This window comes from Melopsittacus undulatus, chromosome 3 (assembly GCF_012275295.1).
Source record: "Melopsittacus undulatus isolate bMelUnd1 chromosome 3, bMelUnd1.mat.Z, whole genome shotgun sequence".
Taxonomy (NCBI): domain Eukaryota; kingdom Metazoa; phylum Chordata; class Aves; order Psittaciformes; family Psittaculidae; genus Melopsittacus; species Melopsittacus undulatus.
The window spans coordinates 1,728,250-1,755,195 of record NC_047529.1 but is presented as its reverse complement, the minus strand read 5'-3'; the positions used below and the strand labels follow the sequence as shown (position 1 = coordinate 1,755,195).

The 26,946-nt window shown below is 40.5% G+C and overlaps 1 protein-coding gene across 1 annotated transcript in view; it reads right to left on the bottom strand.

The window, feature by feature from the left end:
* Window positions 1–26,946, bottom strand: part of EML6 (EMAP like 6) — a 117,725-nt gene that overhangs the window by 62,080 nt on the left and 28,699 nt on the right. The window contains 8 exon segments of the mRNA XM_013127742.3: window positions 204–349; window positions 351–406; window positions 3,765–3,900; window positions 5,734–5,919; window positions 8,542–8,610; window positions 10,714–10,728; window positions 10,730–10,813; window positions 18,578–18,737. Of these exon segments, the coding sequence (XP_012983196.2) occupies window positions 204–349; window positions 351–406; window positions 3,765–3,900; window positions 5,734–5,919; window positions 8,542–8,610; window positions 10,714–10,728; window positions 10,730–10,813; window positions 18,578–18,737 (852 nt within the window).

The window sequence follows — 26,946 nt, the reverse complement described above, 5'->3', positions numbered from 1 at the left end:
ATCCAGCAGTGCTTTGAACATCAATTCTGATTACTTTTATGCCATGTGTGGAGCCCAAACTATGAGGGCTGAAGAGAAAAAGCAAAGCTGCTTTTTCCCTCATGAAACACATGGGGGAAAAAGCTTAATGGGGTCTTAAAACAAAGAAATGACAAATCAATGTGAGCATGAATGAACAGACAACAAGGAAGATCCAGCCTTACCGTACAGATCGATCATCGCTGCCTGTGACTGCTAAAGGCTTCTTTGGGTGGACTGCCAGGGCCCAGAGCTCCCCTTCACAATGGCCCTGCATGATCAGCATGGGTTTATCTCTCTCTCTTACTAGCACCTCAAATATCTCACTGTCCTTGTGTGCCTGCTAAAAGCCTGTCTGCTTTCCAACAGACACTTCGGATGGACAGACCTGACAGGGGACAGAATAGGCTTAGATTAATGGCAATGAGAAGACAAAGTGATAGTACAGTGAAGATCATTGAGACTTCAAGAGTTAAGTTTATAGCCACTGTTATGTTTTCCCACTGAAGTCTTATAACACATCACAGCCTGGTTAGAATCTCAAACCAGTTCTGTTAAATCATCTTAATTTACAGAGGAAGAGAAAATCTCAGTCCTGGGAAGGTGCTGAGTGTCTAATATTGCTGCTGCCAGCTCCTAAAGGGATGCAAGCTCTCATGCTTTGTGTAAATCTTGGGAATTTACTTTCAAAAGCAATTCAGTTTCACATGATTTAAAGCTGTAAATTTTAGATGAGGCAAAGTTCCTGTGACTGAAGCTGGTTTTGTTCCTTTCTTCAGTATTTTTATTTTTTCACATGTAAATACAATGTTAAATACATTTTTAATGGTGAATCTAAATGGTTTGTTCCTATGCTACCACACTTTCAGTCCAGCTGACTGTTAGAGAATAAGCCAAAACATCCAAAAAGCTGTGGAGCCAACAGAATCTTGCTTAGTCTAACTTTTACAGCTTGATCTTATTCCACAAATCCTGATCCTAACTTTGCAGCTGGAATGTTACTAACTCAGGCTTAGAAACAGCCTCTTAGTAGGCTGATCAATTTGACAGCATCCTCTGCTTGACTCACTGCAGAGTTTGTCTTTTCTGTTCCAGGATATGAAAATTAAAGTCTGGATAATGGCTCTGGATGCTGTGAGATGTGAATGAATAACAGCTCCATTAGTCATGTAAGGCAAGGTCAACCACATCATCATTTGAACATCTTTTGGAACCAAATACATAATGCAATTAACTAATGGCCACAAATAAAATATACTCATTGTAGCATTTTATGTCATCTCTTGAGAAAGACACATTAATCTTCACTTACTGTCTTGTCCATTTCCAGTACCTTTTGGATAGCCATTTTGTGACTTAGCTAAATTTACACTGAGTTTATTACTTATATCTTCTTGTTGATACACACCAAAGGCTACACACATAATGAAGTCTAGATGTTAACTGGAAAATGGGTATTTAAGTTTGAGAACTATAAAGTACATCTTTTATGTGGGAAAGGTAATGTTTAATGTGACATACTGCCCATAAAGATATCTATTGTCAGATTTCTTTACTAATATACATGTATATTTTACATATAACAGCCAAGCCTACGGTCAGATTGTTACTGGTGATGCAGCCCATTTAAAAAGGGTTTCAGTATCCTTCAGTACAGGATGAATGATGAATGAGCTGTGAAGCCTTCCTGGCACCCTAGAAAGACATTTTAAGTTTGAAAGCTGATGTCTTTGCAACCTGCTCCAGTGGAAGGTGTCCTTGCCCTGTTGCAGTGGGTTGGAACTGGAGAAGCTTTAAGGTCCTTTTCAACCCAAACCAGTCTGTAATTCTGACAGAAGGTCATAGGTAACCAGATAAGGCCAACTCCATTGCTTGAAGTTACAAATGTGATTAAACTAAATTCTTTCACTGCTTTTACCATGTAAGCAAGCAAAAAACCTCTACTGATTGTCTCTCAGAGGATATAGCTGCTGTCACAGTGCCTGATTCTACCCATCTGCTCTCATCTGTATATTCTGTATCCTGTAGCATTTAGGAGATGGTAGAAATAAGGCATTAAGTTAGAATCACTCCATAGCATTGAGGATTCACCTTCAATAAGCCATTCCTTGTTAACTTCCATCAAGATCAAAATCACTTCTTGGGCAACCTGTAGAAGGGATAGCTAGGTGTTTTCTGATGACAGCGTGCTAGAAGATGACACCTTAATGAATACATTATAGCTCTGTAATGTAAGTTACAATTCTGAAGTAGTAACTTGCCACAGAAGACAAGCTACAGTCCATTAAAAGTAACTGATGGAAGTTAAAGTCTGGTTTGTGCTGTGTGTGGATACATCCCAAGCAGCAGTGAGAGCAATAAAATTGTGTTCTCACAAATGTGTGGGATGAAGCAATATCTCCCTTTCAGAATCACTTCAGAAGACCCAAGGATGTTGAAGATGCACATTTCATGTATGAGCACTGCTTTCTCCTATGCTTATCTTCAGTATATGTTCTTCTGACTTCTATTAGGAACAGACTGCCTGCAAGCCTAGCGTTATCCAGAATGACCTGTCTCACCCACATGTACAGGTTTATTCTACCTCAGTCTTCACAAGGTATTTCTAAACTGATCAAACCTGCTGTAGGTACTGTCACTGTTTCCTAGAAAGGAGTGTTAAACATTATGACTGGATCTAATTCTACAGATTCTCTGATTCTGGCCACAAAAAATGACATAAAGCCAGAACTACAAAGGGAGTACCTAGCTGGGTGTCTCTAACAACGTTTTGGAGGGCTTAAATTCCAGTTTACACTACACAAGGGCAAACTGGTGGAGCAGCCTTCAGCTAAGGCTGTGCAGTTTGCTTGCTGGAGGAGCCTAGACCTTGCAAACCTATGCATCTTACAAGCATTATAATCATCAGCTCATTTGGTTTAAGGTGAAAAATAAACAGAATGAGCTTGTTACCAGATCACAGCCAAAACATCCATAAGTGACAAAGTAGATTTTACTCTTTCTAGTGGCATCTTGACTATTTCAATGGTAATTTTAATAGGAAAACTAGGTCTAAAAGCATCAGTTGAGAAGCAGGGGAAAGTAACAATTACCATTGCAAAGTTGGCTGCCAAGAGTGTACAAAGCCTACTGCAAGCCAGCAGACAGACTGCTCTATTTTCACTCCAGATAGATGTGTAGAATTCCCAGAAGACTAAGATCTTGTTAAAGCATATTCTACAACCTATGGAGATCATGGAGAGTCTGAGAGTCTAATCATAAAGCCAAGTGATGACTAAGCTCGTAGGAAGCATGAGTAGGTTCAACAAATATGATGGTCAAGAAGCCAGTAACTTTCTATGTTACTAGTGCTATAATTCTAGATGGACCTAATGAAGGGCTTAGATGGTCAGCAGCTTTAGATGGTCAGCAGCTTTGAATATCTCAATTAGTTAAATGAATTGCAATTAATTAAGTTAAAGATTGGCTAATTTCATTCTCTTATTTTCTTATGTTTAATTAGTTTTGTTATCTTCTTGTATGTGCATGGTGGGGAAGAGCACCTATAAGCATCCTCCTGTTTATTCTATGGCACATCAAGTAACTCTTCAGGGCACATCATTGTCAGAGAAAAGAGGGAATACAGATCTCAAAAGTTAATGCAGTTATTAAGTAAAAAACCCAGCAGTATGCAGACATTTATGCTTCAAATTAAATTGTACCCATTATCTAGATGTGGGAAAACCATTAAAGTAATAGCTTGTTACCTTTGTATCCTTGTTCAGTCTCCCTGAGATCAATTTTAGTAATGGGTTTGAAATCAGTGTCCCATAACCGAATGCAACCATCTCTCCCTCCAGTGGCAAAACCTTCCTCACAAGCATACATACTAAAAATTCCAGCCTGTTAACCAACAGTATAACAAGTTTTAATGCTCTTTACAATCAGAATACACACACAAAGCAAATATTCATGAACAGACTCTTGTTCAAGGCTAGAAACTGCTAGGCAGCAAAATGGTCATCCAGAAAGCCGAACAGCAAACACAGGGGGATCCTTTTATTTCAAGTGCTCCCACTTCAGTGGCTGATGTAGGGATTTTTGTACAAACAGCAGAGACATAGAAACGTTAAATTTGATTTAGTTAATGTTGTTACAAGGAGCATTAAATAAATAATGGAACACTTCAAATAAACAGTTACCCAGAATAAGCAAACCCAAGCAAACAAGCCACACACATATTCTTACAGGTGCGGAGGTGACTGAGATATTCTTTCATGATTTCAGTTCAGACATCAGTTGGAATCTGACAGGAACTGAAAGAGTGTCAATTCATTCTCTTCACTGAAAGGCAAGTGTCTGTTACAGTCTGAATTTCTTCCTCACTAGTGACAAAGCCTCGTGATTGATGACTGCGCTGTACTACAGTGTAATAGCTCATGGAATGAATGCTGATTCAGTGCTCTCTTAGGAAAGCCTCTTGGTTGAGAGACAAGCTGAACTGCATGGAAATTAATAAAATGAAGAGAAGACCTCTGTTTTCAAAGTGGTTTTGTCCAATGTCTTAATAAATTGGAAATTTGGCAAGAGAATGCATATTAGCCATAATTTGTAAGAATGAAACTGAACACTATATACAAGGGATTCTATTTAATCATTCTAATGGATCTAAATGAAGTTCTGCAAACAAAAGTTCTGCAAATACACTACAGTACATACAAATATACTATTTGCCAAAGGTATTTCCAGTGTTATTGCAGTTGCACATTACCCCAACCTGGCAATTACACAACAGTTCTGCAGGTAGGATGTCCCACTGACTGCTATCCTAAATGAGGGATTATGCCTATAAATAGCAACTACTCTTCCTGAACACTGAGATCTGATTTGAAGAGCTACTATGAATCTTGATGCACTGTCAGCATAACTGATTTGGGAGGTCAGAACAAACTGCTAAGCTTGCAGTCCTCTTTCTAGAAAGGTTTGAGAAGCAAACTATAGTGACAACTGTTAGAGTTCACATCACTCTTCCTTTTGTTCCAAACCCCCAAGCTGGAATGCCAATAGCCATAATCATGTTTAGAACAGGAGTAGCCCTTCAAATACATTTGAAACAAGATGTGAAAATCCTGCTGTGCCTTTGCTGCAGCAGCAAAGACATCAATTTGTTATATTAGACTGGTTAGGAATCTACTATGATCCTACACAATCCCCCTTTCTCAGTAATTACAAATGCTCCAAACTGGGGGGGCGTGTAATGAAGCCAGTTGGAGTAAACAGCCTTTGGAATGTGACTGGAGTGTAATTTGCAGATTAAACAGATTTACTCCACATTGAAGCTTTTATGTAGAGTCAGTCTTCAGTGTTGGGAATTTTAGTAGTAGAATTCTATTTAAAATCAGATCATTTGCTTACCAACTATTTTTAAGTAAACTGATCATAACTAAAGTGACTCAATCTGTGAAACTTTAGATTTAGAAACGTCTCTTCAGATTTAGCCTGCTTCGTTAAATCAATGCTATAAATATCAGCAGTTCTGCCAATATCAGTTTCAGCCCTAGCATCTGTTGACAATACATGAAGTATAACATTACATGTAAGTTCTTAATTGATGAGCAGTCTTAAGACATTCTTCTGGCCTGAAACAGAAGATCATCTTTGTAGATGAGCCTTCAAGTAGTTTTGCAATTCAACAAACAGTTCATTTCAGGAATTGATGTTAAAACCACGACTTACACTATGTGCTCCTTGAATTGTGCGGACTAAGTTTAGCCCTTTCCAAACATAGATGTCTCCATTTAAAGCACCAGAGTATGTGATGTCTTCTTTTGCACATGCTAAACAAAGGATAGTTTGGAGATCTCCTGTTTTACCAAATATTCCTCTCTTTGCTGTCAGTGCATTTCCACACAAGGTCCAAAACTGTGAAACAGAAATGGCATATTAGGAAAAACTTCTGCAGAATATCATGTTTGCTCATATTGATGTGCAGATCTCACATGTACATCCTGGACAGACACTTACATGACTCCTGCAGTCCCATCATAATTCCTATCACTCCAAACCCTTCCCACCTACCATGGACACCCCCAGGCAAGTGCAGTAAGTCTAAGAACAGAGCAAAATGATCAAACTGAGCAAGTGAGGCACAGTTCTGACTCACTATTGCTACACTTCCCTTCTCATTACCTCACTACCTTTTATCCTGTTTTGCTAGGGGCATCTGTCAGTGCACACTTTCTAAAGCCAGGAATGTGCCATTTCTCTGGTCTGCAAAACTCAAAATACAGCTACAGTTCTGAAGTGATAAAATACTTTATCTTAACAAACTTATGTGCCTCAAGTAGGTATTTCTGCCCTTTTCCGGTGCGCTGAGATAGGTCCTTCAAATATAGTTACATTTACAAAGAAACCATCTGTTGGATGGAGACTGCAAATGCTTGTATGTGAAACAACTCTCTCTGACAAGTGTGCTAGGTTCTCTGAGTGTGGAATGGTGACTTTCTTGACATCTCCACAGACACAGATCCTGCAGAAAAGAATGTAAGACTGACTGTAAGAGTCAAGAGGATAACACAGCTTGCCTTAGAAGGGTGTCTTTAGCTGTAGGCTAGATATACCACACTGTTTCTTTCTCAGAGTGCCCCTTTTTGTTTTAATAAACACAATTTAGCAAGCAGAGAGGATGGGTTGTGCTCTCTGCTCCCCCCAAGGATCAGGGAAGGCAGAGTAAAGACAATTTCAATTAGATGTGTAAAAGAGGTGCTGAAATATCCAGGCCTGCAGGCACTGGGGTGTTCTGGACACATGCAGAAGCAAAGGAAATCTATGGGGTGTATGTAGCACAGTCCTGTCTGGACTTGCCAGCTCAGCTCTTTATAGTTGAGATCTGTGGTCCACTGCACTGGAGAGTTACAGTCAGGGACTGGACAGGAATATTGAAGTGCCTGACACAGATGCATAATGCCTGTCTCATTCCCACTTTATATGCCTACATCTTTTCATGGCTTTAAGATGAATTTTTAGGTCTTTCTCTTTGTCCTTCCATAAAATTCCTATAAAGCAGAATTCCACAAAATCCTTGGATGAAGCATTCCTATTTCAGACCCTTCTCTATTTCTAATTCATCTAAATTTTCCCTTTGCCTCTTAATAAGCCTGTTTATGAGAAGTCAGTGGGAATACTTCCTCTGTTGCTTGCTTTCTGTGAGCAAAACATATGCTCTCCTCACTTGTGGTTAGCTGCAGCAGGACAAGAGAGAAGGTAGCAGTGTTAGGAAAGGGGTGGAGGGAGGATCCTGGGCTCAGTGTGTGATTCCTTAGCACCCTTAGCTCCTTAGCGCCCTTAGCTCCCAGGCTTTACCACACCTTCCAATTGCTCAGCCAAAGGAGCCAATAGAACTGAAATGCTAAAGGAATAAATGGCACTATTCCTAAGTCCTAGTGCCATTCTCACAGTGACACACTGCTTCAGAGCTGTTCTTTTCCTTTGTTGCAAGTTAATTACCATGTTCTCACAGTTTATAATGAATGGCAAGCACATAGACTACTGTTTGAGCACCACTGGAGGGGAACATCAGATCACTTCCTCTCTACAGTTATTTATTGGTTTTTGCATGTCTCTATCTATAAGTATTTACTTTGCCTGGTGTGATGCATTTCAGGGCAATTATGGCCATTTAAAACAGAATACAGGTGCCAAACAAAGGCAGGTTTTGGAAAACAGCTTGCAGAACTACAACAGATGGTATCACTGCTGCCAAGCCCACCCACAGTTTGAAAGCAGTGGTGGTTTTAAGGGCATGAGCTTCTCACTAACCAGAGCTAGAGATATTAACTGGTTTCCTAAACTTCTAGTTAAGCTCTTCCCACCCCAGTCATGTGAAATAATTGCCATCTGTTAGGAAGGCTTTTGATGAGACAGGAGAAAAATAGAAACCTGCAGGGAATATTGGCAAACAGAAGGACTTTTTTCACAGGCACGAGGATGTTTTATCCTAAATTTACAGTATACACTGAGGTTCATACTTAAATTGCCAGAAAAGGTGACTTAGAGTGAGCAAAAAGTGGGCACCAGAGTTCTTGTCTGTTCATCTCTCAGGTCTTGCTTACCTTCTCTGTGGTATTCCTACAAGTACCAGTAGCATGACAGGCCAAATAGCAGTTCATTTAATCCATACTTTCATCTTCATTCCTCCTGTACCTGTTCAGTGACCCTTTGTGATGCTCAGTGAGAGAAATCGCTACAGGCTGAGACAACCCTGAGCCAATTGAAGTGGAATGGAGAGGGCAGAGAACCCCAAAATGACAAGTATGTAATGAGGAAAATGACCTCAAATGATCTTGTTAAGTGGATGGGCACCTCAGCCACTGCTGAGTGTCTACACTGGCTTCAAAGAAAGTGTTGCTAAAAGCTTACAGAGTAAAGAAAGAAAAATACATATATGATAGGTTTTTATGTTTAAAACCCTGATCATCTAATAGAACAAATTTCTTTTGTGGCATTTATTTTCCTTTAAATGATTAAACAGTAAAAACTATTTACCTTTATGTGTTTTACTCCACAGCTGACAATTCTATTTGGTTGATATTGATCCCAGGAGATATCAAATATCTGTTAAGAAATACAGTAAGCTGATAATTCAAATTATAGAGTAATTGCATCTAGGCTCAGTTTGCTTTTGTCAATATTTAGGCATCATTTCTGCTCCAACATGTTACTAACAATGAAAGAACACCATTTAGGTAAAGATTAAAGCAAATATGTAGGCTTCCTCCCAGAGCTCTGTCAGCACACCTCATTCCTGCCTTTGTATACCAATGTATTCCAGCTCCAAGATGTTATTGAATAAACATTATTTACTGTGTCAAGTAAAGTGGGAATTAATGGTGTGATTAGGGATGAAAGACTGGTGCATTTATCTTTACACATTATTGTAAGTAGAAGGTACAGAATCTAATTTAACTTGATTACCAAAGACCCCAGTGACAAAATGGGCGAATACCATTCATCTGTCTTGATCTACAGTTAAAATTGAATTCTTCATTTTGATTAGTCTCACATTTACATTTATAACTTGATAGTTATATAATGGTATGCATCAAAAAATGAAGCAAAAGATCCTGTGTAGCTTACCAGAGCAAACTCACAGTGTATTCTGTGGCTATGGGATTATGCCAAATGAAAATTACCCTATAAAGTATGGAAACAAAAAGGTTGTATTTTAGGCCCACATTCCCAACAACTTGTTGGTTTTAGACTTTGTACCTCTGGCATTCAGCTTTGCAATGTCCAAGCTGAAAACCAATGAGGTGCCACAACCATTAGTTACTTCAGGAAATGTAGGCCTGTACAGAAAGGACAATGGGACTTTTTGCTGCTTTTAGCTCATCAGCTGTTAAGTATAAATCACAAGAGAATTCTGATCAGTTTACACAAACATATTGTCTTAAGCTTACTCATCATTCATTTTATACACCAGCAAGCACGGTCTTCCTACAGAATATCTTCTTTATGAGCATCAGGATTCACAGTAGTTCAAGTACTATTGTTAAAGGTTTAGAACACACAAGATATTTCACCCTCAGAAATGCTTTGTGACTCCTGTACACTAAATCATTGGACTCAGTGGCCCAATTCGAGATGCATTCTTCCCCACTCCCTCTTCAGTGCAAAATCTCCCTTTGCTGGTTGTGAAAGACTAATGGGATACTAAGATTTTAGTGTTTCTTGCTTGTCCTGGGGTCTTCTGCTAATTCAAAACCTGATCTTGAACCTACTGGGCTCAGTAGCAAAACTGCCACTGATGTGACTGGGAAATGAATCAGTTCTGAAAGAGAAATTTGAATGAGGACTAAGATTCTGTTGTGTTGTGAACATTGTAAGCAAAAACTGAGCCACCAGATGTATTCAGATGACACACAAGATGCAGGTAGACTGTATGCGTACACAAACTGTAAGGAAGGGTTTAGGCCTGCTGCTTTGCATTTATAAATACCTCTGTCATGTGTAATAAAACATCATAAAGCTTAATATTATAACATTCAAGCATGTTATAATGTCATAACAGGGTTAGAATTTGTCAGAATGTGTCATTATTATTTAAGGTACACATCCTAGTGCTCATATATGTTGGGGTGATATTTTGCTTATGCTAAACCTGTTAAAACATTTCCTAATCCTGAATAATGTCCAAAACTCAAACCTCTTCAGGTCTCATATATATTGAAGTTAAAATCCTTTATCTGAAGTTAATATCCTTTATCTGAAGTTAATATCCTTTATCTGAATTTAATAGACAGAAAAAGACTATTTATCCTAATGATGTTTCTCCTACAGGTAACTGTCTAAAGCAAAAAGAAACCAGAGCTAACTAATCTTTCCCTCAGGATAAACTGTCTTTTGGATATATTCAGAAACAAGATGATCTTTGTCCATTGAACTAGCACTTCACATCTCATGTAGAGAGCTATAAATCATCCTAATCAATGTGTAGTTGCAAAGTGGTTCCTCCCTAGGCTTAGGAAACAGCACAAGAATCCACTGTAGCTTCTTTTACTAACACAGTGCTTTATCCTATTTCTGGCATAATGAGAAGGAATACCTTGGTCAGGATTATAAAAGCCAGCCAGAATGATCCGAATTATCTTTGCATTAACCTGATACAGAGAAAAATGATGTTTAAAACACAAGACACAATTCAATTCATACAATTACCCTGTCTGAATGGCCATGTAGCTGTCGCCAGTAGTTTTCCTCTCTTCCAGTCCCATATACACACTGTGTTTTTGGCATCCAGTCCCACTGATGCTAAACGCTAAGGAAAAACAACAGTAATCCAGTTAGCAGAAAACCAGCTCAAAGATCTCTTTACTATAGTTCAGATTATTATGTGTGCAAATTGATTTTCCCAACATGTGACTTGGGGCTATTTAAAAAGGAACCTTCGAGATACTCACATTTAACATTTACTCACTGCAGAAAGTGCCAAAATGTCAAATCTATTCCAAAAAGTCAGGTTTTAATCTTGGGTTACTGATGTCTCAAGTACAATTCTTACCATGAAATATTTGAGGTGCTTGTTTCAGGTGCACACCATGGTAGCATTTTGATTTCTTAATCTGATAATGAAAGTGAATGGGAAATAAAAGCTCTTGCTGTTTCCAACTACAGTTTTGTTCATTGTGCTCATTTTGTTGAGCTGTAGAATCACAATTAGATATGCTTTTACTGATTGCCTTCTCCATAGCTTAGTATAGCAAAATAACAATTAAAGTAATTAAAATTATTACTTGCCAAATTGAAGTTATTAATTAAAATTATTATTAATTATTCAGCAATTAAAATAACTCATTATTTTAATACTTTCATATCTCAGTAATACAAGAAAAAAAAAGAACAAAATAAAATGGAAGAGAAAATCTGGAGGGGAAGATGTAGACTGCATGCACTAGCAAAGCATCCAAAGATCAATGGTTATCATGGAGGCTTGTAGGTTCTCTTCCAGTGACTGTGTTCACTATGTCCAGTATTACATGATTTCCTCCAGAGCTTCCTAAGAGGTGAGAGGGCTCAGCTGGGATTTGCAGCCCCAAGATGGTAGAACCAGGTTCATTATATGTACCAATGCAAAGACTAAGGTAGTGCCAAATGTACTTCATCTGTACATACTGGATGTGATGCCAGGTATGTTGCATATGGATATATAACATAGGTAATGGGTTGAAACTAAAACAGTAGAGGTTTAGATTGGATCTAAGGAAGAAATTCTTTACTGTGAGGGTGCTGAGGCACTGGAATGGGTTGCGCAGGCAGGTTGTGAATGCTCCATCCCTGGCAGTGTTCAAGGCCAGGTTGGACAGAGCCTTGGGTGCCATGGTTTAGTGTGAGGTGTCCCTGCCCATGGCAGGGGGGTTGGAACTGGATGATCTTAAGGTCCTTTCCAACCCTGACTATTCTATGATTCTATGAATGTGCCTGAGTGACTGAGAAGACAAGAGACTATTTTCATGGGAAACTATATAGTAGCTCAGCAACAGGACTTCTTAAACAGGGTTGTATCTGTGGAGTCTGTGTTGCCTGTCCCTTGTTCTTCTCATAGTCCTGCCTAATAACTTAATCTCATAAGGAATCATCAGTCCAACTGAAGCTCCACAGCATTTTGCTCAGTTATAGGAAACCCTGCAATTCAAGACCATGCAATAGATGAAACCTTTCTTTATGCCTCAGGGTCAAAGATCAGCAGATGAACCTTCTGGTGCAATTGGATGTATGTTTCAGAGGTAACACCAACCAGATCTTTTCCTTGAAGACTTGCTTCAAGAAGACGACATGCAAACTATATCCCTTCAGCTGGATTTCCTTCAACTAAATGTCCACTGGTTTTGGCTCATATTTTCAATAGGCAAATTATTTAAAGTCTGGAGACATATTTGATAACACAAAAGGACTGAGCCATCAAAGAAAACAGGTACAATCACTAGAGACTCCCCTAAAATGCTGTATTAGAGAAACCACTCACTGCAGTAAGGCTAATAACTACTGCACAACTGAGAGAAAAGATCATCATTCATAAAGAAACACAAGGTTCCAGTTTTCACTCTGTAGCAAAATAATTCAGAGACCAGGTACTCCATGCCTTTTCACACTATTTATAAGTGTAAAAACATAGAGTACATCTTCCTTCTTAAGGGAGCCGCTATCAAAAGCCTCTGGTCTAAATGCAGTGAATACACAAGCACCCTTCACTGTTCCCTCAGTAGATACAGTTCTTTTAATTCAGAACAATGAAATATATCTTCTCAGACTTTGGTTGCATGAGAGCTGACAATATGCATTATGTCTAAGGCAATATTTGAACTCTGCCTAGTGAATAATGTATAACCCAACCAATATCCTACCAACAAATGTACTAAGCAATATGGTATTAATGAAAAACAAAACCAAAACACCCCGAACAATAAAAAACCAAACCAACAAAGCCAACAACAAGCCAAAAACCTATTTACAGACTTATTCCACAAGCTCCTCTGAGCACAGTCTACTTTTATATTGTCTTTCACTGCAATAAAAATGCCTCAGGTCTTATGAAATCAAACTGTGTGAGACTATACTGCAGGAACCCACAATACACCAACTAGTCAGAAGACTTTATTACGATATAGAGTCATGGAATCAACCAGGTTGGAAAAGCCCTTTAAGCTCACCCAGTCCAACCATTCCCAGCCCTGCCAAGGCCACCCCTAACCCATGGCACTGAGGCCTCGTCTCCACGGGCTGTGAACCCTTGCAGGGCCGGTGCCTGCAGCCCTGCCCTGGGCAGCCTGTTCCAATGCCTGAGCACAGTCTGTTTGAAGACTCTTCATATGTGAGTCTCTGCAATGGTAGGTAAAGGTAGGTTCAAAATTTGGGGTTCTATCACTAGATGTGAATGAAGCTTTTCTCTCTCAGATGTGTCCTGAATATCTGCATTTAACCTTGGACAACATGCTTGGTTATTAGATATCTGGTAAAGAAGGAAAAAGAAAACCAAATACAGGAAAGAACAAACTTGCTCCTGCCAGTTCCCAGCATAAAAATCTTACTTTCCAGAAAGGCCTATTATTGTAGAAAAGGAAGTTTGCTTTGCCCTTAGCAATCTACACCCACCCAGGGGCTTGGATGTACTGATCAAAACACAGGATATTTTTCACGAAGCCTTCACCAATTCCAACTTTTTCTCACCTCTTTTATACTCTTCACCATGGAAACCATGGCAGCACTCACAGCATCTTTCAGATTCATGGTGTGAACCTCATCAGACCTGAACTGCAGCTATCAGTCAGGAAATTACCATTAGTGGGGTAGATGGACAGTGAAAATCCATGGGGAAATGAAGGAATATTTGAGATTCTCTTTCACATATGTCTGCTGAGGAAGGTGGCAGAAAAGTGCTAAATGCTGGAGTTCCTTTTTGGTTGAACACTGATGCTTTTAGTTCTCCTTCTGGAGGAGAATTTGACAGGATTCTGTTCATAGAACTCACAGAATATCTGCCAAGTAGTTTATGCACATGGAAATGAAACAATTCTCTTAAAATCGACACAGATTTGGAAGAGCTGGATAAAGAAGCCAACTGCTACCTAAGGCCAAACATAGAAATGTGTCTGTGTATTGTGGCAGGGCCCTCCTCATCCCATTGAAAACAATGTAGTTTTAGGAAGCACACAAAAGAGTTCATCGAAAATAACTCAGAAAAGAAACTGAAGTATACAATACAGGTGACATACTTCCATAGGAAACACATCAGCTCTGTAGGTAATTCCACAAAGGGTGGATGTTGGTCCTTTTAAGGAGAAACTGCAGTTAATGCTTAATTCAACAAAAAATACTTATAATTCCAAGCAAACCAACAGTTCTTCATTCAACATTTGAACTAAGTGCAGCTTCTTTCCTGCCAAATGCAATCTCCTGGTCGTACACGAAAAGACCGAAGTAAAATACCTGGTTTTAAACAGCAACAGGTCTGCAGGAGATTTAGCTCCTACCTGTACTATTAAAATACAGTTTTACATACAGATAATGTACAAAATAGGAAATTTACTCAAAATGTATCTGCCTCCAAATTTAAATCTGCATTGAAGGTACATAAATGAATGTACACAGTGACAGGACAAGGGGTGATGAGCTCAAACTTAAACAGGGGAGACTGAGCTGAGCTCTGAGGCAGAAGCTGTTCCCTGTGAGGGTGCTGAGGCGCTGGCACAGGGTGCCCAGAGAAGCTGTGGCTGCCCCATCCCTGGCAGTGCTCAAGGCCAGGTTGGACACAGGGGCTTGGAGCAGCTGCTCCAGTGGAAGGGGTCCCTGCCATGTGCAGGGGTTGGGGCTGGATGGAGCTTTAATTAGGTCCTGTCCAACTCAAACTATTCTATGATTCTACAAAGTAAAGAAAGCTATAAGCTAATCCCTCATGTAAGATACATACTGATCTCCTATATTATCAAAGATAACAAATCCTGTCTACTCTCCATTACCCAGTCTGTGGTAAATCATTCCAGAGAAGCACTGCAGAAACCATTAAGCTATCTCCATGCAGTGTCAGCTGAAGTACAGCAGGGAGTAATACTTCACAACTAATTCATCTGAATGCCTCAGACAGAAACCCAGAGATCCCGGCACAAGAGGAGCTGATTAACTTGGCTAAAATACAAAGGCAGCATCAGTATTTGAGCCATGCTAAAGGCACAGACTGGAGCTGTGCAGCACCCTTGGAACCAGAGCTGGGCACACTGGAGCGGGATGAAGCCCACTGAGTGCATGGGATCCAGCTCAGGTAATGAAGCAGAGTTATCCAGGCTTTTCCTCAGGCTGCTTACATTCAGAAAGTGGACAGCTGACAGAGTGAGCAGAGAGAATACATTTCTTACAGCATCTATACTTTACATGCTTGTTGAATTTATTCATGATCTGGGGTTAAAATAAAACCCTTTCTTGGGTATTAACAGACATGCAGTATAAAAGAGTGGAAGGTATGCTTTGGAAGGCAAGGTGCACACAATGTATGTGAAGTCCGGTTTGTTCTGTCACAAGATGTCAGCTCCCTTGGGTGTGCTGACTAAAGAAACTGGACCTGCTAGCAGCAATGAATTCCAAATACTCAGTCTTTCTACCATGCCCTTTAATTTTGGTGCAGCACAGCAGCTTCTTCTGCAAAGAAAGAAAGAGCAGCAAAAAGCCAAGACACATCATCCATATTTATGTTTTCCAGCCCTGGGCTTTCTCCAGATCTGTGTAAATTTGTATTTCCAGAATAAACAGCAACTTTTCCAGCACATCCAGAAGCAGAACTTGGCTGTTCTGCAGGGTCAGCATAGGAATGAGTTCAGGTTTTCATTATAGCAGGATTTTCAGAAGAGCCTCTAACCTTTACCTCACACTGACTGGGCTCCTTAGGGCATCTTTATTCCCATTTGGTGCTTAAAGATGTTTAAAACATAAAAAGGTTTATTCACCTGTCTTATGAAATTAAAAATAAGGAAAAAAAATAAAACCAGGTATTTATAGAATCATAGAATCACAGAATGGTTTGGGTTGGAAAGGACCTTAAGATCATCCAGTTCCAACCCCCCTGCCATGGGCAGGGACACCTCACACTAAACCATGGCACCCAAGGCTCTATCCAATCTGGCCTTGAACACTGCCAGGGATGGAGCATTCACAACCTCCCTGGGCAACCCATTCCAGTGCCTCACCATCCTTACAGGAAAGAATTTCTTCCTTATAACCAATCTGAACTTCCCCTGTTTTAAGTTTTAACCCATCACCCCTTGTCCTATCACTACAGTCCCTAATGAACAGTCCCTCCCCAGCATCCCTGTAGCCCCCTTCAGACACTGGAAGCTGCTCTGAGGTCTCCACTGCAGCTTCTCTTCTCCAGGCTGAACAGCCCCAATGTTCTCAGCCTGTCTCCATACAGGAGGTGCTGCAGCCCCTGATCATCCTCGTGGCCTCCTCTGGACTTGCTCCAACAGTTCCATGTCCTTTTATGCTGAGGACACCAGAACTGCACACAATGCTCCAGGTGAGGTCTGAATGAACAATATCTTATCTTTTGCTGTCAAAAGAAAGACTGGGGATAATGTGGGCCCTCTCTGGAAGGAAACTGGAGAACTGGTTACCCTGGGTTTGGAGGAAGGCTGAAGTACTCAATGACTCAAATGCCTCAGTCTTCACTGGCAAATGCTCTGACCACGATGCTCAAGTCAAAAAGGCTATATGTAAGGACTGTGAGAATGAAGACCTTAGGCCCACTGTAGGAGAGGATCAGGTTCGAGATCATCTGAGGAACCTGAATGTGCACAAGTCCACAGCATCCGTGGGTCCTGAGGGACCTGGCAGATGTGCCTGCTAAGCCAATGTACATCCTATCTGAAAAATCATGGCAGTAGGTGAGAAAAGGAAATATAACCCCCATTTTCAAGAAGGGGAAGGTTGAAGACCTGGGAAACTAGAGACCAGTCAGGGGCTTGGAGCAGCTGCTCCAGTGGAAGGTGTCCCTGTCCATGGCAGGGGTTGGAACTGGATGATCTTAAGATCCTTTCCAGCCCAAAGCAGTTTGGGATTCTTTGACTCTAAAAAATATTATAGCAATAGCAATTTTATTCTGTTGATTTGAGGGTTTTCTCATGTGATGTTCTTCGTTTCACAATTCCCAGGAGCACCTTTTCCTTTAATTAGAATTGGCACAAGAGATTTCAGAGGAAATGGTTTATTTTAAGAACACTGTAGGAAAAAGGTTAAAAACTAGGCTTAAAATAGAAAGCTAGTTCCAGTTTTTAATGGGGAAATATCATCCACAGTGTTAGCAATTCAAGGTAACCAATGCTTTTTAAACGTGTTAAACTGCTTACATTGATGTCCTTAATTTCAGACTAATCTTTGATAATGTGCAATAAAAAGTCCTTTTGCTTCATTTGAGAATATATTGTATGAATTGTATGGCCAGTTCTGATCTCAGAAAGAGTAATAAAAGCACTGTGTGGTCAGTGGAAGAGTAGCTGGGAATTACAACAAAGCACTCTCAATAGACAGCTACCTATCTAGCGCATGATTTTAAGACCAGCACCTAAAGGCAGTTTGCCCTCTTGGGATGCAATTGAGACACACAGGTAAATACAAACCCCAATAAGGATCTGTGTGGATCCAATAAGGATCCAGGTATCAGCTCTAAGCATTCCTAGAAATAACTTCAGCAACCAGCTATGAAGTATGACCACAGCAATGACAAAACTGTAGAGATAGATATCTATAAAACTATGAATGGGAGCTATTTCTCAGGTTTATATGGACTGTAGATCTATTTTCCTCCCACTTCATTGACAACTGAATGATTTTAATGGTTTGCCTCCAGGGAGGAAAATAGAAACATCAATGTGTTTAGCTGTGAATACCTCATCATTAACTTTTATGTTAAATTTTGTCTCAAAATACAATATAATCTAATCACATTGTACGAAGCCACACACTCTGTGCCCTAACCCCATTATACAATTGACTGTGCACCCCAGCCAAGGAGACTCTCCCAGCAGTGAGATTGCTGGAGTTCCTGTGCCAAAACCACTGCACGGTTGTGAGGCCTTTGTCAGGAACTGATCTCTTTGAGCAGCAGGTGACAAGAATGTGATGAAGCTCTGACATTTGAGCCACAGAGGCCCATTTCTTCTATGGATATTTGTCTATCACCCAATGCCTCCACTTGACTTGAATGTTAGGTGGTGATTTTCACCTCAAAAATACCTTTTTTGAAAGAGCTGTATTTGCAGACCTTGCATTCCCCATCCCTGGAATTGTTTGCATGGGGTTAGAGCAACCTGGTCTAGTGGAAGGTGTCCCTGCCCGTGGCAGGGGTGGAACTGGATGAGCTTTAAGGTCCCTTCCAACCCAAACTAGCCTGGGATTCTATGATTAACAATTTAACTGTATTAGGGGTTTCATCACTGCAGCCATATAGCTTCCTAAACACAAAATAGAACCATACTATGCGAATCTTCCAGACTCAGAAATCAAACTAAATTCACAGCATAGAGAAAGAAGATATACAAACCTGGCCATCTGAATCAAAAGCTAAGCAGGCAACTCCATGTGTATGTGCATCCTTGAGGACAGACACAGTCTGTACACGGTAGGAGTCCCAGATGCAGATGTAAGGGTCTTTCCCCACTTGCCCTGTAGCTACTAAGGTTTTATCTGGGTGAACTGCAAGGCTGAAAAAGAACACAGGTGAAGTTATAATACACTTTCTGGGTCAGTAAAATAGTATAAAATGTAAAAAATTAATTACAATAGAACTCAATATGTTTTAATTCTCAGAAACTTCATTTCCTTTTGGTTTATTGGAATGATCATAAAAACCATCTTCTAAACTCAGTTTATTCCATTATTCACTTCAAATAATGATTTTACTGAGACCAACATGGCTAGTGCAGGATACAACTTATCATGAAATAATGTTTTAACTGGAAAATTGAGGGAAAACATAACCAGAGAATATCTGGATCCTTCTGGTTAAGAAGCTAAACAAACACATGCTTTTATGTTAGTCTTTCATAGCTTTATAAAGCCAGTGGATGAGTTTCTACAATTTATTCCTCTTTTACACATCAGCGCAAACATTCTGAAGTAAGGACCAGTGGCTAAATAATGGATATATTTCACTATGAAAAGTACATGTAAGAAACAGTCTCATCTTCACATGTTTAAAGACAGTAACCTCAGAAGACACAGAGAAACATACTGTTTCTTCTATGCTTGAACAACGACATACGTATTTTCAGATCTTTTCATTACTGCTGCCTATGAAGAGGTGTCGTGGTTTAAACCAAGCCGCACAGCTCGTGCACTCACTCCCCTCCTTGCTCCCCCAAATCCCGGAGAGCTAGGAAGGAGAATCCAAAGAATGTAGCCCCCACGGGTTGAGATAAGAACAGTTTAATAACTAAGGTATAACACAAATCACTACTGCTACTACATGATAATAATGATAAAGGAAATAACAAGTGAAGAGAATACAACACCTCACCAGCCACCAACCCGATAACTCACCCCACCCTGCCCGACCTGAGCACCGACCGATACCTCCTCCTATCCCCCCAGAGCTCCATCCCTTCCGGGTCTCTCCCGGTTACATCCTGGGCTATGACATGTGCTATGGTATGGAATACCTCTTTGGCTAGCCTAGGGTCAGGTGTCCTGTCTCTCCTTCCTCCCGGCCTCCCCTCCTCCCTGGCAGAGCATGAGCTCAGAAAGTCCTTGGTCAGACTAAACATTACTGAGCAACAACTACAAACATTGGTGTTATCAGCACTGTTCCCAGGCTGAAAGTCAAACCACAGCACTGCACCAGCTACCAAGAAGGAGAAAAATGACTGCTACTGCTGAGCCCAGGACAAGAGGTAAAATTGACTGTACCTATATCAGTTTACCCCATTTTCTCTAACAGCCAGTTAGAAACTGGTACTTTGCACAACAACTAGTCACATTGAGCAATGTTTCTACTGCTTAAATCCCAGAAAGGTGCCAGAGTTGCAAACACTGTTTCTGGTTTTCAGCTATTAACTCCACAAGCATCCAGAAAGCTCAATTTGACAATGAAAATGACATTTATTAAACATTCTCTGTGGCATTTGCACAGAGCTCTGTTACTGCAAGCTGCACTCTGATGGAGGCAATATTAGCAGAATCCAACTGTATTTCTGTTCACAAACCTTCAGAGATCTGAAAACCTCCACAGAATCCTTCTCAAACCCCATTTAAGTGTGAACACTCACATTTACTTCCATTTTATTGTGTCAGGAGCATTTCTCTTGGATGTCAAACATTTTCTGGGACGAAGCAGCATCACCATTTCAAAATAAACTATAACATTCCATTTTCCTCATCACGCATAACAGGTTTTCATTTGAGCACAGAAGACAAAAGGATGCCATTTAGCAAACTTCATCCCACATTAACAAGAGGAGTAGAGGCTATCGGTGGTGGCACCGTTCCAGCAGCTCCTCTTTGCAATTACTCTCAGCTATTGCCAAGCTGCTCCTCAGCCCTTGTGGCATTCTCTTGCCAACCCCAGAGGATCCAGGTCTGAAAACCCAGCTTGGGGATGTTAATAATAAAACCCCATCCTAAGGAAATCTGAACACAGTTTGACACCGTTAGCCAGGGAAGAAATCTGAACAATATCTGAGAGAGCTCCAGATGGCACAAGGAAAAATATCCTATCAATAAACTGACATTCAACAGATGGCTTAGGGAAGCTGAGGATTTCTGCTGCCCCAGGAGCAGACAATACTAATTACTAAGGATATATCAGAAAAACTTGAGGACATTGCACAAATGTATGTATTCAATCTTTCATGTTAAAGAACAATGCATGCAGAAAACACAATGCCCAGTAAAACTGCTTGATCTGCTCCTGCACTTGCTCATTCCTCCTCTCCTTCACAGCCTTGGATTCTACATTATACTGTGTGTCAAGTACAGCTCACCTCAATTCTAAACCCGGGAGTAAAGGATGACTCCACCATACTTAAGCTGCAATACCTATAATTACGTTAGAATACTTTTCCTCATTAAGAACCAGACTGAACAGATTAATTGGGCTTCTTCTATCTCACTGCTAGAGCAGAACTGCAGCTTAATTACATCTACCCCTGCTTTGTACAGTTCAGTTTTCACATACTAGATTTTACATTCCCATTCCTGCATATAAGGTTAAGAACATCTCCTACAACATCAACATGTCTGTACTGAACATATCCATTATTTGTTCTATCCTTTCTGATGCATGAAGTCAACTAGTGGGGGAGCTAAAATTAGGAACTAATATCAATTTTTGGCACCTAAATAAGCAGTCTGGTCTTTCAGAACCACTGAGGACATTCATCTCCTGCTAACAGCCTTTACAATGCACTACGACCGCCTACATTCAGTCTGGCTCTTAGATAACCAAGTGCTTATTTTCGGCAGACAGAACAGTGGGTTACATGAGTCCAACTTCAAGAACAAATCTCAGATACCTGTATATATGATTTACATCTTTGTTATGTATTAAAACATTAAAATTGCATGTCCATTGTATATACCATGTATCTGTTGTACGGGTCACTTCGTGTCTTCATGTTGTGGGATTTCTGCTGGAACAGGTTCCACAACCTTCCCTGCTTTTTAAGATGAGCATGAACGTCATTGCTTGTGTTTTGCATTTAGGTGCACTTATTCAACTTTTCTAAGCAAATATCCTGTATCTACACCATTTATAATGATATAACCTCATTATTTGCACCTCTGGAAAATACCAAAATACTATGATATCAATGCAACGTGAAAATATGACTAGAACTAGATTAGGGAATCAAACAGCAATTAATGGTATAGAAAAATATTACTAGGGAATTACTTCCTATTACTTCCAATAGGAAGGACATCTCAGAAACACAATTCTTATGCAACCAGGACAATTTACTTCAAGTCACAGGCAACAGCTCTGCAGGTACCAGTCTGAGACACATCAGTGTACAACAGAGCTGCTCAGCTAAAGGGAATGCCTGGACCACTGTAGGCTTCATATCTCCAAGCAAGTCATAATTTCTCCACTCCCATAGCCCCACCACACAACTTTGTCACCAAAAGTTTCCACAATGAGAACATCAGCCATTGGAATAACATTCCCAGGATTCCCCAGTGTTGGAAATATATGATTTGGATGAACAGGGTGCTGGGACAGCTTGTCTAGACTGTGCTTCTGCCAAGAATAGGTTGGACCAGATGATCATTGAGGTCTCTTCCAACCTGATATTCTATGATTCTATGATCTTAAAACTATGAGCATTTCTCTTAGACGTAATTCATATAATTCCCATGCTTTTCCCATAAGCACACTATATACATTATAGTAGCAATGGCTTTACTACGAATGAGCAGTGAGAGCAGGGTTGCTCTACAAGGAAAGATAAGCAGGGAACCAAGGACAGCCATGGCAGCACATGCAGCGCTGCACTGACCAGGCTGTTATTCCCACAAGATCCAAGCTGGGGTGGGCAGAAGAAATCTCAGAAGGGAAATAGAAGTGGACACTGTCTTGCTAGAAGAAAGATAGGATAAAAGTAGCACAATCACTTCTGGTACTGCTTAGCTAGTAGTGGCAGTTACTTCCTCGCACAACTCGACCGTCTCTCAGTGAGGCAGAGTAACAGGGGCAGATGCACATGTAGGGTAAGACACCGAGTTCAACAGCTTTGGAAGTGCATGTTCCCTTTCTTCTGGGAAGGCAAAGCAAGTAAAGGATTCCTGGCAGTCTGCTCTTGTGAGCAGCTGAATGTTTTTGTGTGTGCATAAAGCTGACTGTGAATTCCTACAGCACTCAGATGTGTTTGCAAAAAAGGGCTGTAATAAAAGTGCCTCGATGGGTACTTCTTTTAAGCAAACAATCCATTTAAGATGAACCAAGGTAATACTTTAACATTACACCTTATTAACAAAATGGTCTATTAGGAAGAAAAGATCTTATCCTCCCCTTCCAAGACCAGCAGTTCTGACTGTAGCATCCAAGGCTGGAACCCCATTAATGTAGGATGATTAAAGATGCCAGTCATGTTCCAGCAGGGTCTGATGAAATGCTTTATCAAAGTCATTAGTGGATCCATCTGGTCTGGAGGCCCTGCCAGATGGTAAACTCCTGCCTCCCCTGCAATTTCTGGTGCAATAATACCCAGCTCCAGGTTTTTCTTCTTCTTTTATAACCACTTTGGAAATTCAAGGGACTGAAAATATTTGTTTCTTGGCTGTATTTAATTATTTTGGTTTTCTGTAACAGGTTCCATGCAGTTAAGTACATACAATACACACTGAGTTTAAACCAAGATGGAACTACATAGAACAGTTTACATATGGAACGTGATCTACTTCAAGAAGTTGAATTGAATATTCAATTGTAATTTGTGTGTTGAAATTGCTCCCAAACTGTGGATAAACCACTTTTTTCTTCACAAAGCACAGTCAAGGAACCAGAGAATTGCAGGTGCTAGAAAGAATGGATGACTGGGAAGAACAAATGATTGATGAAGAACAACCATTGATGACGGTTGAGGAAGAGAAGGCTCAGGGTGGATTTAATGACAGTCTTCCAGAACATCCAAAGCAGTTAGAGAGAAGGTGGAGATGCTCTATTCACAAGGATGCAGAGTGAGAGGACAAAAGGCAAGAGACACAAGTTGCTTCATGGGAAATACTGTCTGGATACAAGAAAAAATGTTCACCATAAGAACAACTACAGATTGGGATAGGTTGCATAGAGAAGTGGTAAGAACGTCCCTTGCTAGACAATGATTCAAGACTTACTTGGCCTGACAAGACCCTGGATAACCTAATCCAAGGTCATGCTGTCAAGAGAAAGTTGCACTGGATGATCTCCAGAGGCCCCTTCTAAATTAGACTTTGCTGCTATTCCCAATACTGAAATACATCCAAAAAGTCTGAAGTAATCAAAGTAAAACCACATTTTGACTCACAGCAGTTTACTTGCATTAGATAATTGCTCCTTGATGCTGCAGAAAGCAAGCAACTCCTATTATCTTTAATACATACACATGGAATTGATAGGTTTGTGGAGATCTTGAAATGGGTGGATCACAGAAGAGATAGAAGTTAAAAACTCAGCATTCTAAGTCTTTTAAATATATCATTGCATTATCCTATTTATCAGGCAGCCAAAACCGCAGCAGCCAAAGCTGAACATTTGCTTTTCTAGTTTTGAGTGTATAACTTTCAAGGTATGTTTTCTATTCATAAATGTCACATTATTATGAACCATTTTATAACCATCCTATTTACTCTTGTTTGATTAACATGAATCAAGTACATACACTTCTCATACAAACTAAAACTAGTTTCCAGAGCATCCCACCTAACAAACAAGGATTGCTCTTTGAAAGAGGAAGTAAACACCTCCAGTTCTGAATGGAGTCAATGCATTGGAGCATTGTGTGCAGTTCTGGTGTCCTCAGCATCAAAAGGACATGGAACTGTTGGAACAAGTCCAGAGGAGGCCACGAGGATGCTCAGGGGCTGCAGCACCTCCTGTATGGAGACAGGCTGAGAAAGTTGGGGCTGTTCAGCCTGGAGAAGAGAAGCTGCATGGAGACCTCAGAGCAGCTTCCAGTGTCTGAAGGGGGATACAGGGATGCTGGGGAGGGACTGTTCATTAGGGACTGTAGTGACAGGACAAGGGATGATGGATTGAAACTTAAACAGCAGAGGTTTAGACTGGATATAAGGAAGAAATTCTTTCCTGTGAGGGTGGTGAGGCACTGGAATGGGTTGCCCAAGGAAGCTGTGAATGCTCCATCCCTGGCAGTGTTCAAGGCATGGGTTGGACAGAGCCTTGGGTGCCATGGTTTAGTGTGAGGTGTCCCTGCCCATGGCAGGGGGGTTGGAACTGGATGAGCTTAAGGTCCCTTTCCAACCCTGAACTATTCTATGATTCTGTGAATGTGGATTCTGGATTTCCCCATGAATGCAGTTCACTCTCAGTGCTAGGGCTGTTTTCCACCCTAAAGCAGATCTGATGCTATTCTAAAATAGCTCTAGACTGTTAGACACTGATAAATTATTCCCTACTTCAAATCCACCCTGGTTTAAATTTGCCATAACTTTCATGTTTAGACAGACCTTTACAGAATAAAGGTCCAACCCGAAAGCATTCTATGATTCTATGAATTATGCAGTTTTATATAACTCAGTGCTGTAGTGATAATGAAGACTTGGGGAGATGTAGCTACTGTCTGTATCTGAGTAATTCTCTTCAGAAATAAATGAAATCATTTGGTTTTGTGCTCAAAATCCTGCTAAACCCCAACATTCCAGCAGAACAGAGAACATAGTGGGGTTTTCCAACCCTAACTATTCTATGATTCTATAATTCAGGTCAAACTTCTTGCCGTGTACTCCAGGCATCTGACTGTGCCATGCTTGGATGATGGACAGATAAATTACACAACTCTGGGTTTTTCTTAAGACTTAGTAGCAAAAAATACCTCTGAAGAAAGCATGTTTCTAAGAAGCTCCAAGCCTGCCCTGAAATAGGCCATTATGTGCCAGCAGGTATGTTCTTTGTTGTCTCCTTCTGCTCTGCGCTGTGAGTTCTCTGTGCAGGAAGGAAGTGACACCTTCAAGATCCTGACAGACCATGGACATGTTTAAAGACCAGGGAGCTTTCCAGCTGCATTTTACTGCTCACACTAGTGCTAAGGACAGAGCTGTCTTCATGTATCAGCAAAGAACACATTCCTCATTTCACAGAACAAAATGAGTTTCTTCCTCAGTGGTGGGGTCTAAGGGAAGACTGCACAGACAGAGCACTATCATCAGCAAAAGTAAGGCAAGATGCAGCCTGAGTTCTAAAGGAAGCATGGGAATAAAGACCAGCAGTTAAATTGGAAATGTGGGGGACTGCAGCAGCATAGGAACAATGGAAAGGGGAGGGAGGAAAAGGGAAGAGGAACAAGGTAAGACCAAAGCAACCTGCACAAACCCCACTAGATCACGCTGTTAAAATGGAGAGGAGCACTGAGAAGGAAAGTCCAGGAATTTGACATGCTTATTCTGTGTATGTTCTCCTTAGAGATTACTTCCAAAACACAAATACCACAATGATCATTAGAGGAAAAGCAGTATCTTAATTATGGAGTCTGCTATGCGTGTACACAGCTCCCAACCTTTTGCTCTTCCAGGGCAAGCCTGTGACCCCACATGCTGTGAGGAGCTGGCAGGCACATCACACGCCAGGATAACCAATTCTATTTGGCATGTACCACAGTGCAGAGATAGGAAACCAGTTGGGGAGAAGCAGAGATCTGCGCAGTGGCTCTGGTACATGCAGTGACTCTGTGTGTGTGTGTATGCATGTACAATGCAATTAATGCACACACTCATACAACTGAATTAGTTTTTATACACTGTGAACATATAGCTGCAATAATACATTGAAATATAGACATTTCTATATAGAAAATATGCCACAAACTTCTTGCAAACTCAAGTACAGAACATATTTGTCCTGAAAAAAATTAGACTATAAACCTTGATGGGAGCACCATTGGGTAAGGGCAGTGACAATTTATTTACTGGCTTGATATTTATATGGTAATATCTTGCTTTTTATAACACAGAACAGCATATGTTTTTAAAGAAATCTGTTTTTAAGACCATCTGGCAAATAAGGCATTTTTTCAGGTCGAAGATTTTACTAAGTGTTCTCCTGCTTGCTTTTCCCCTCCATACTCCCTGTGTAGGAACAAAAGTGATAGAGCTAGAGGTTCTAGCATTGAGTCACCATTCAGCACTGCCTTCCCACCTAGGACAAGCCAGTGCTGGCTCACCTGCTCAGCAGCAGATTCTGAACTTGGCTGGCCTGCTCCAGAC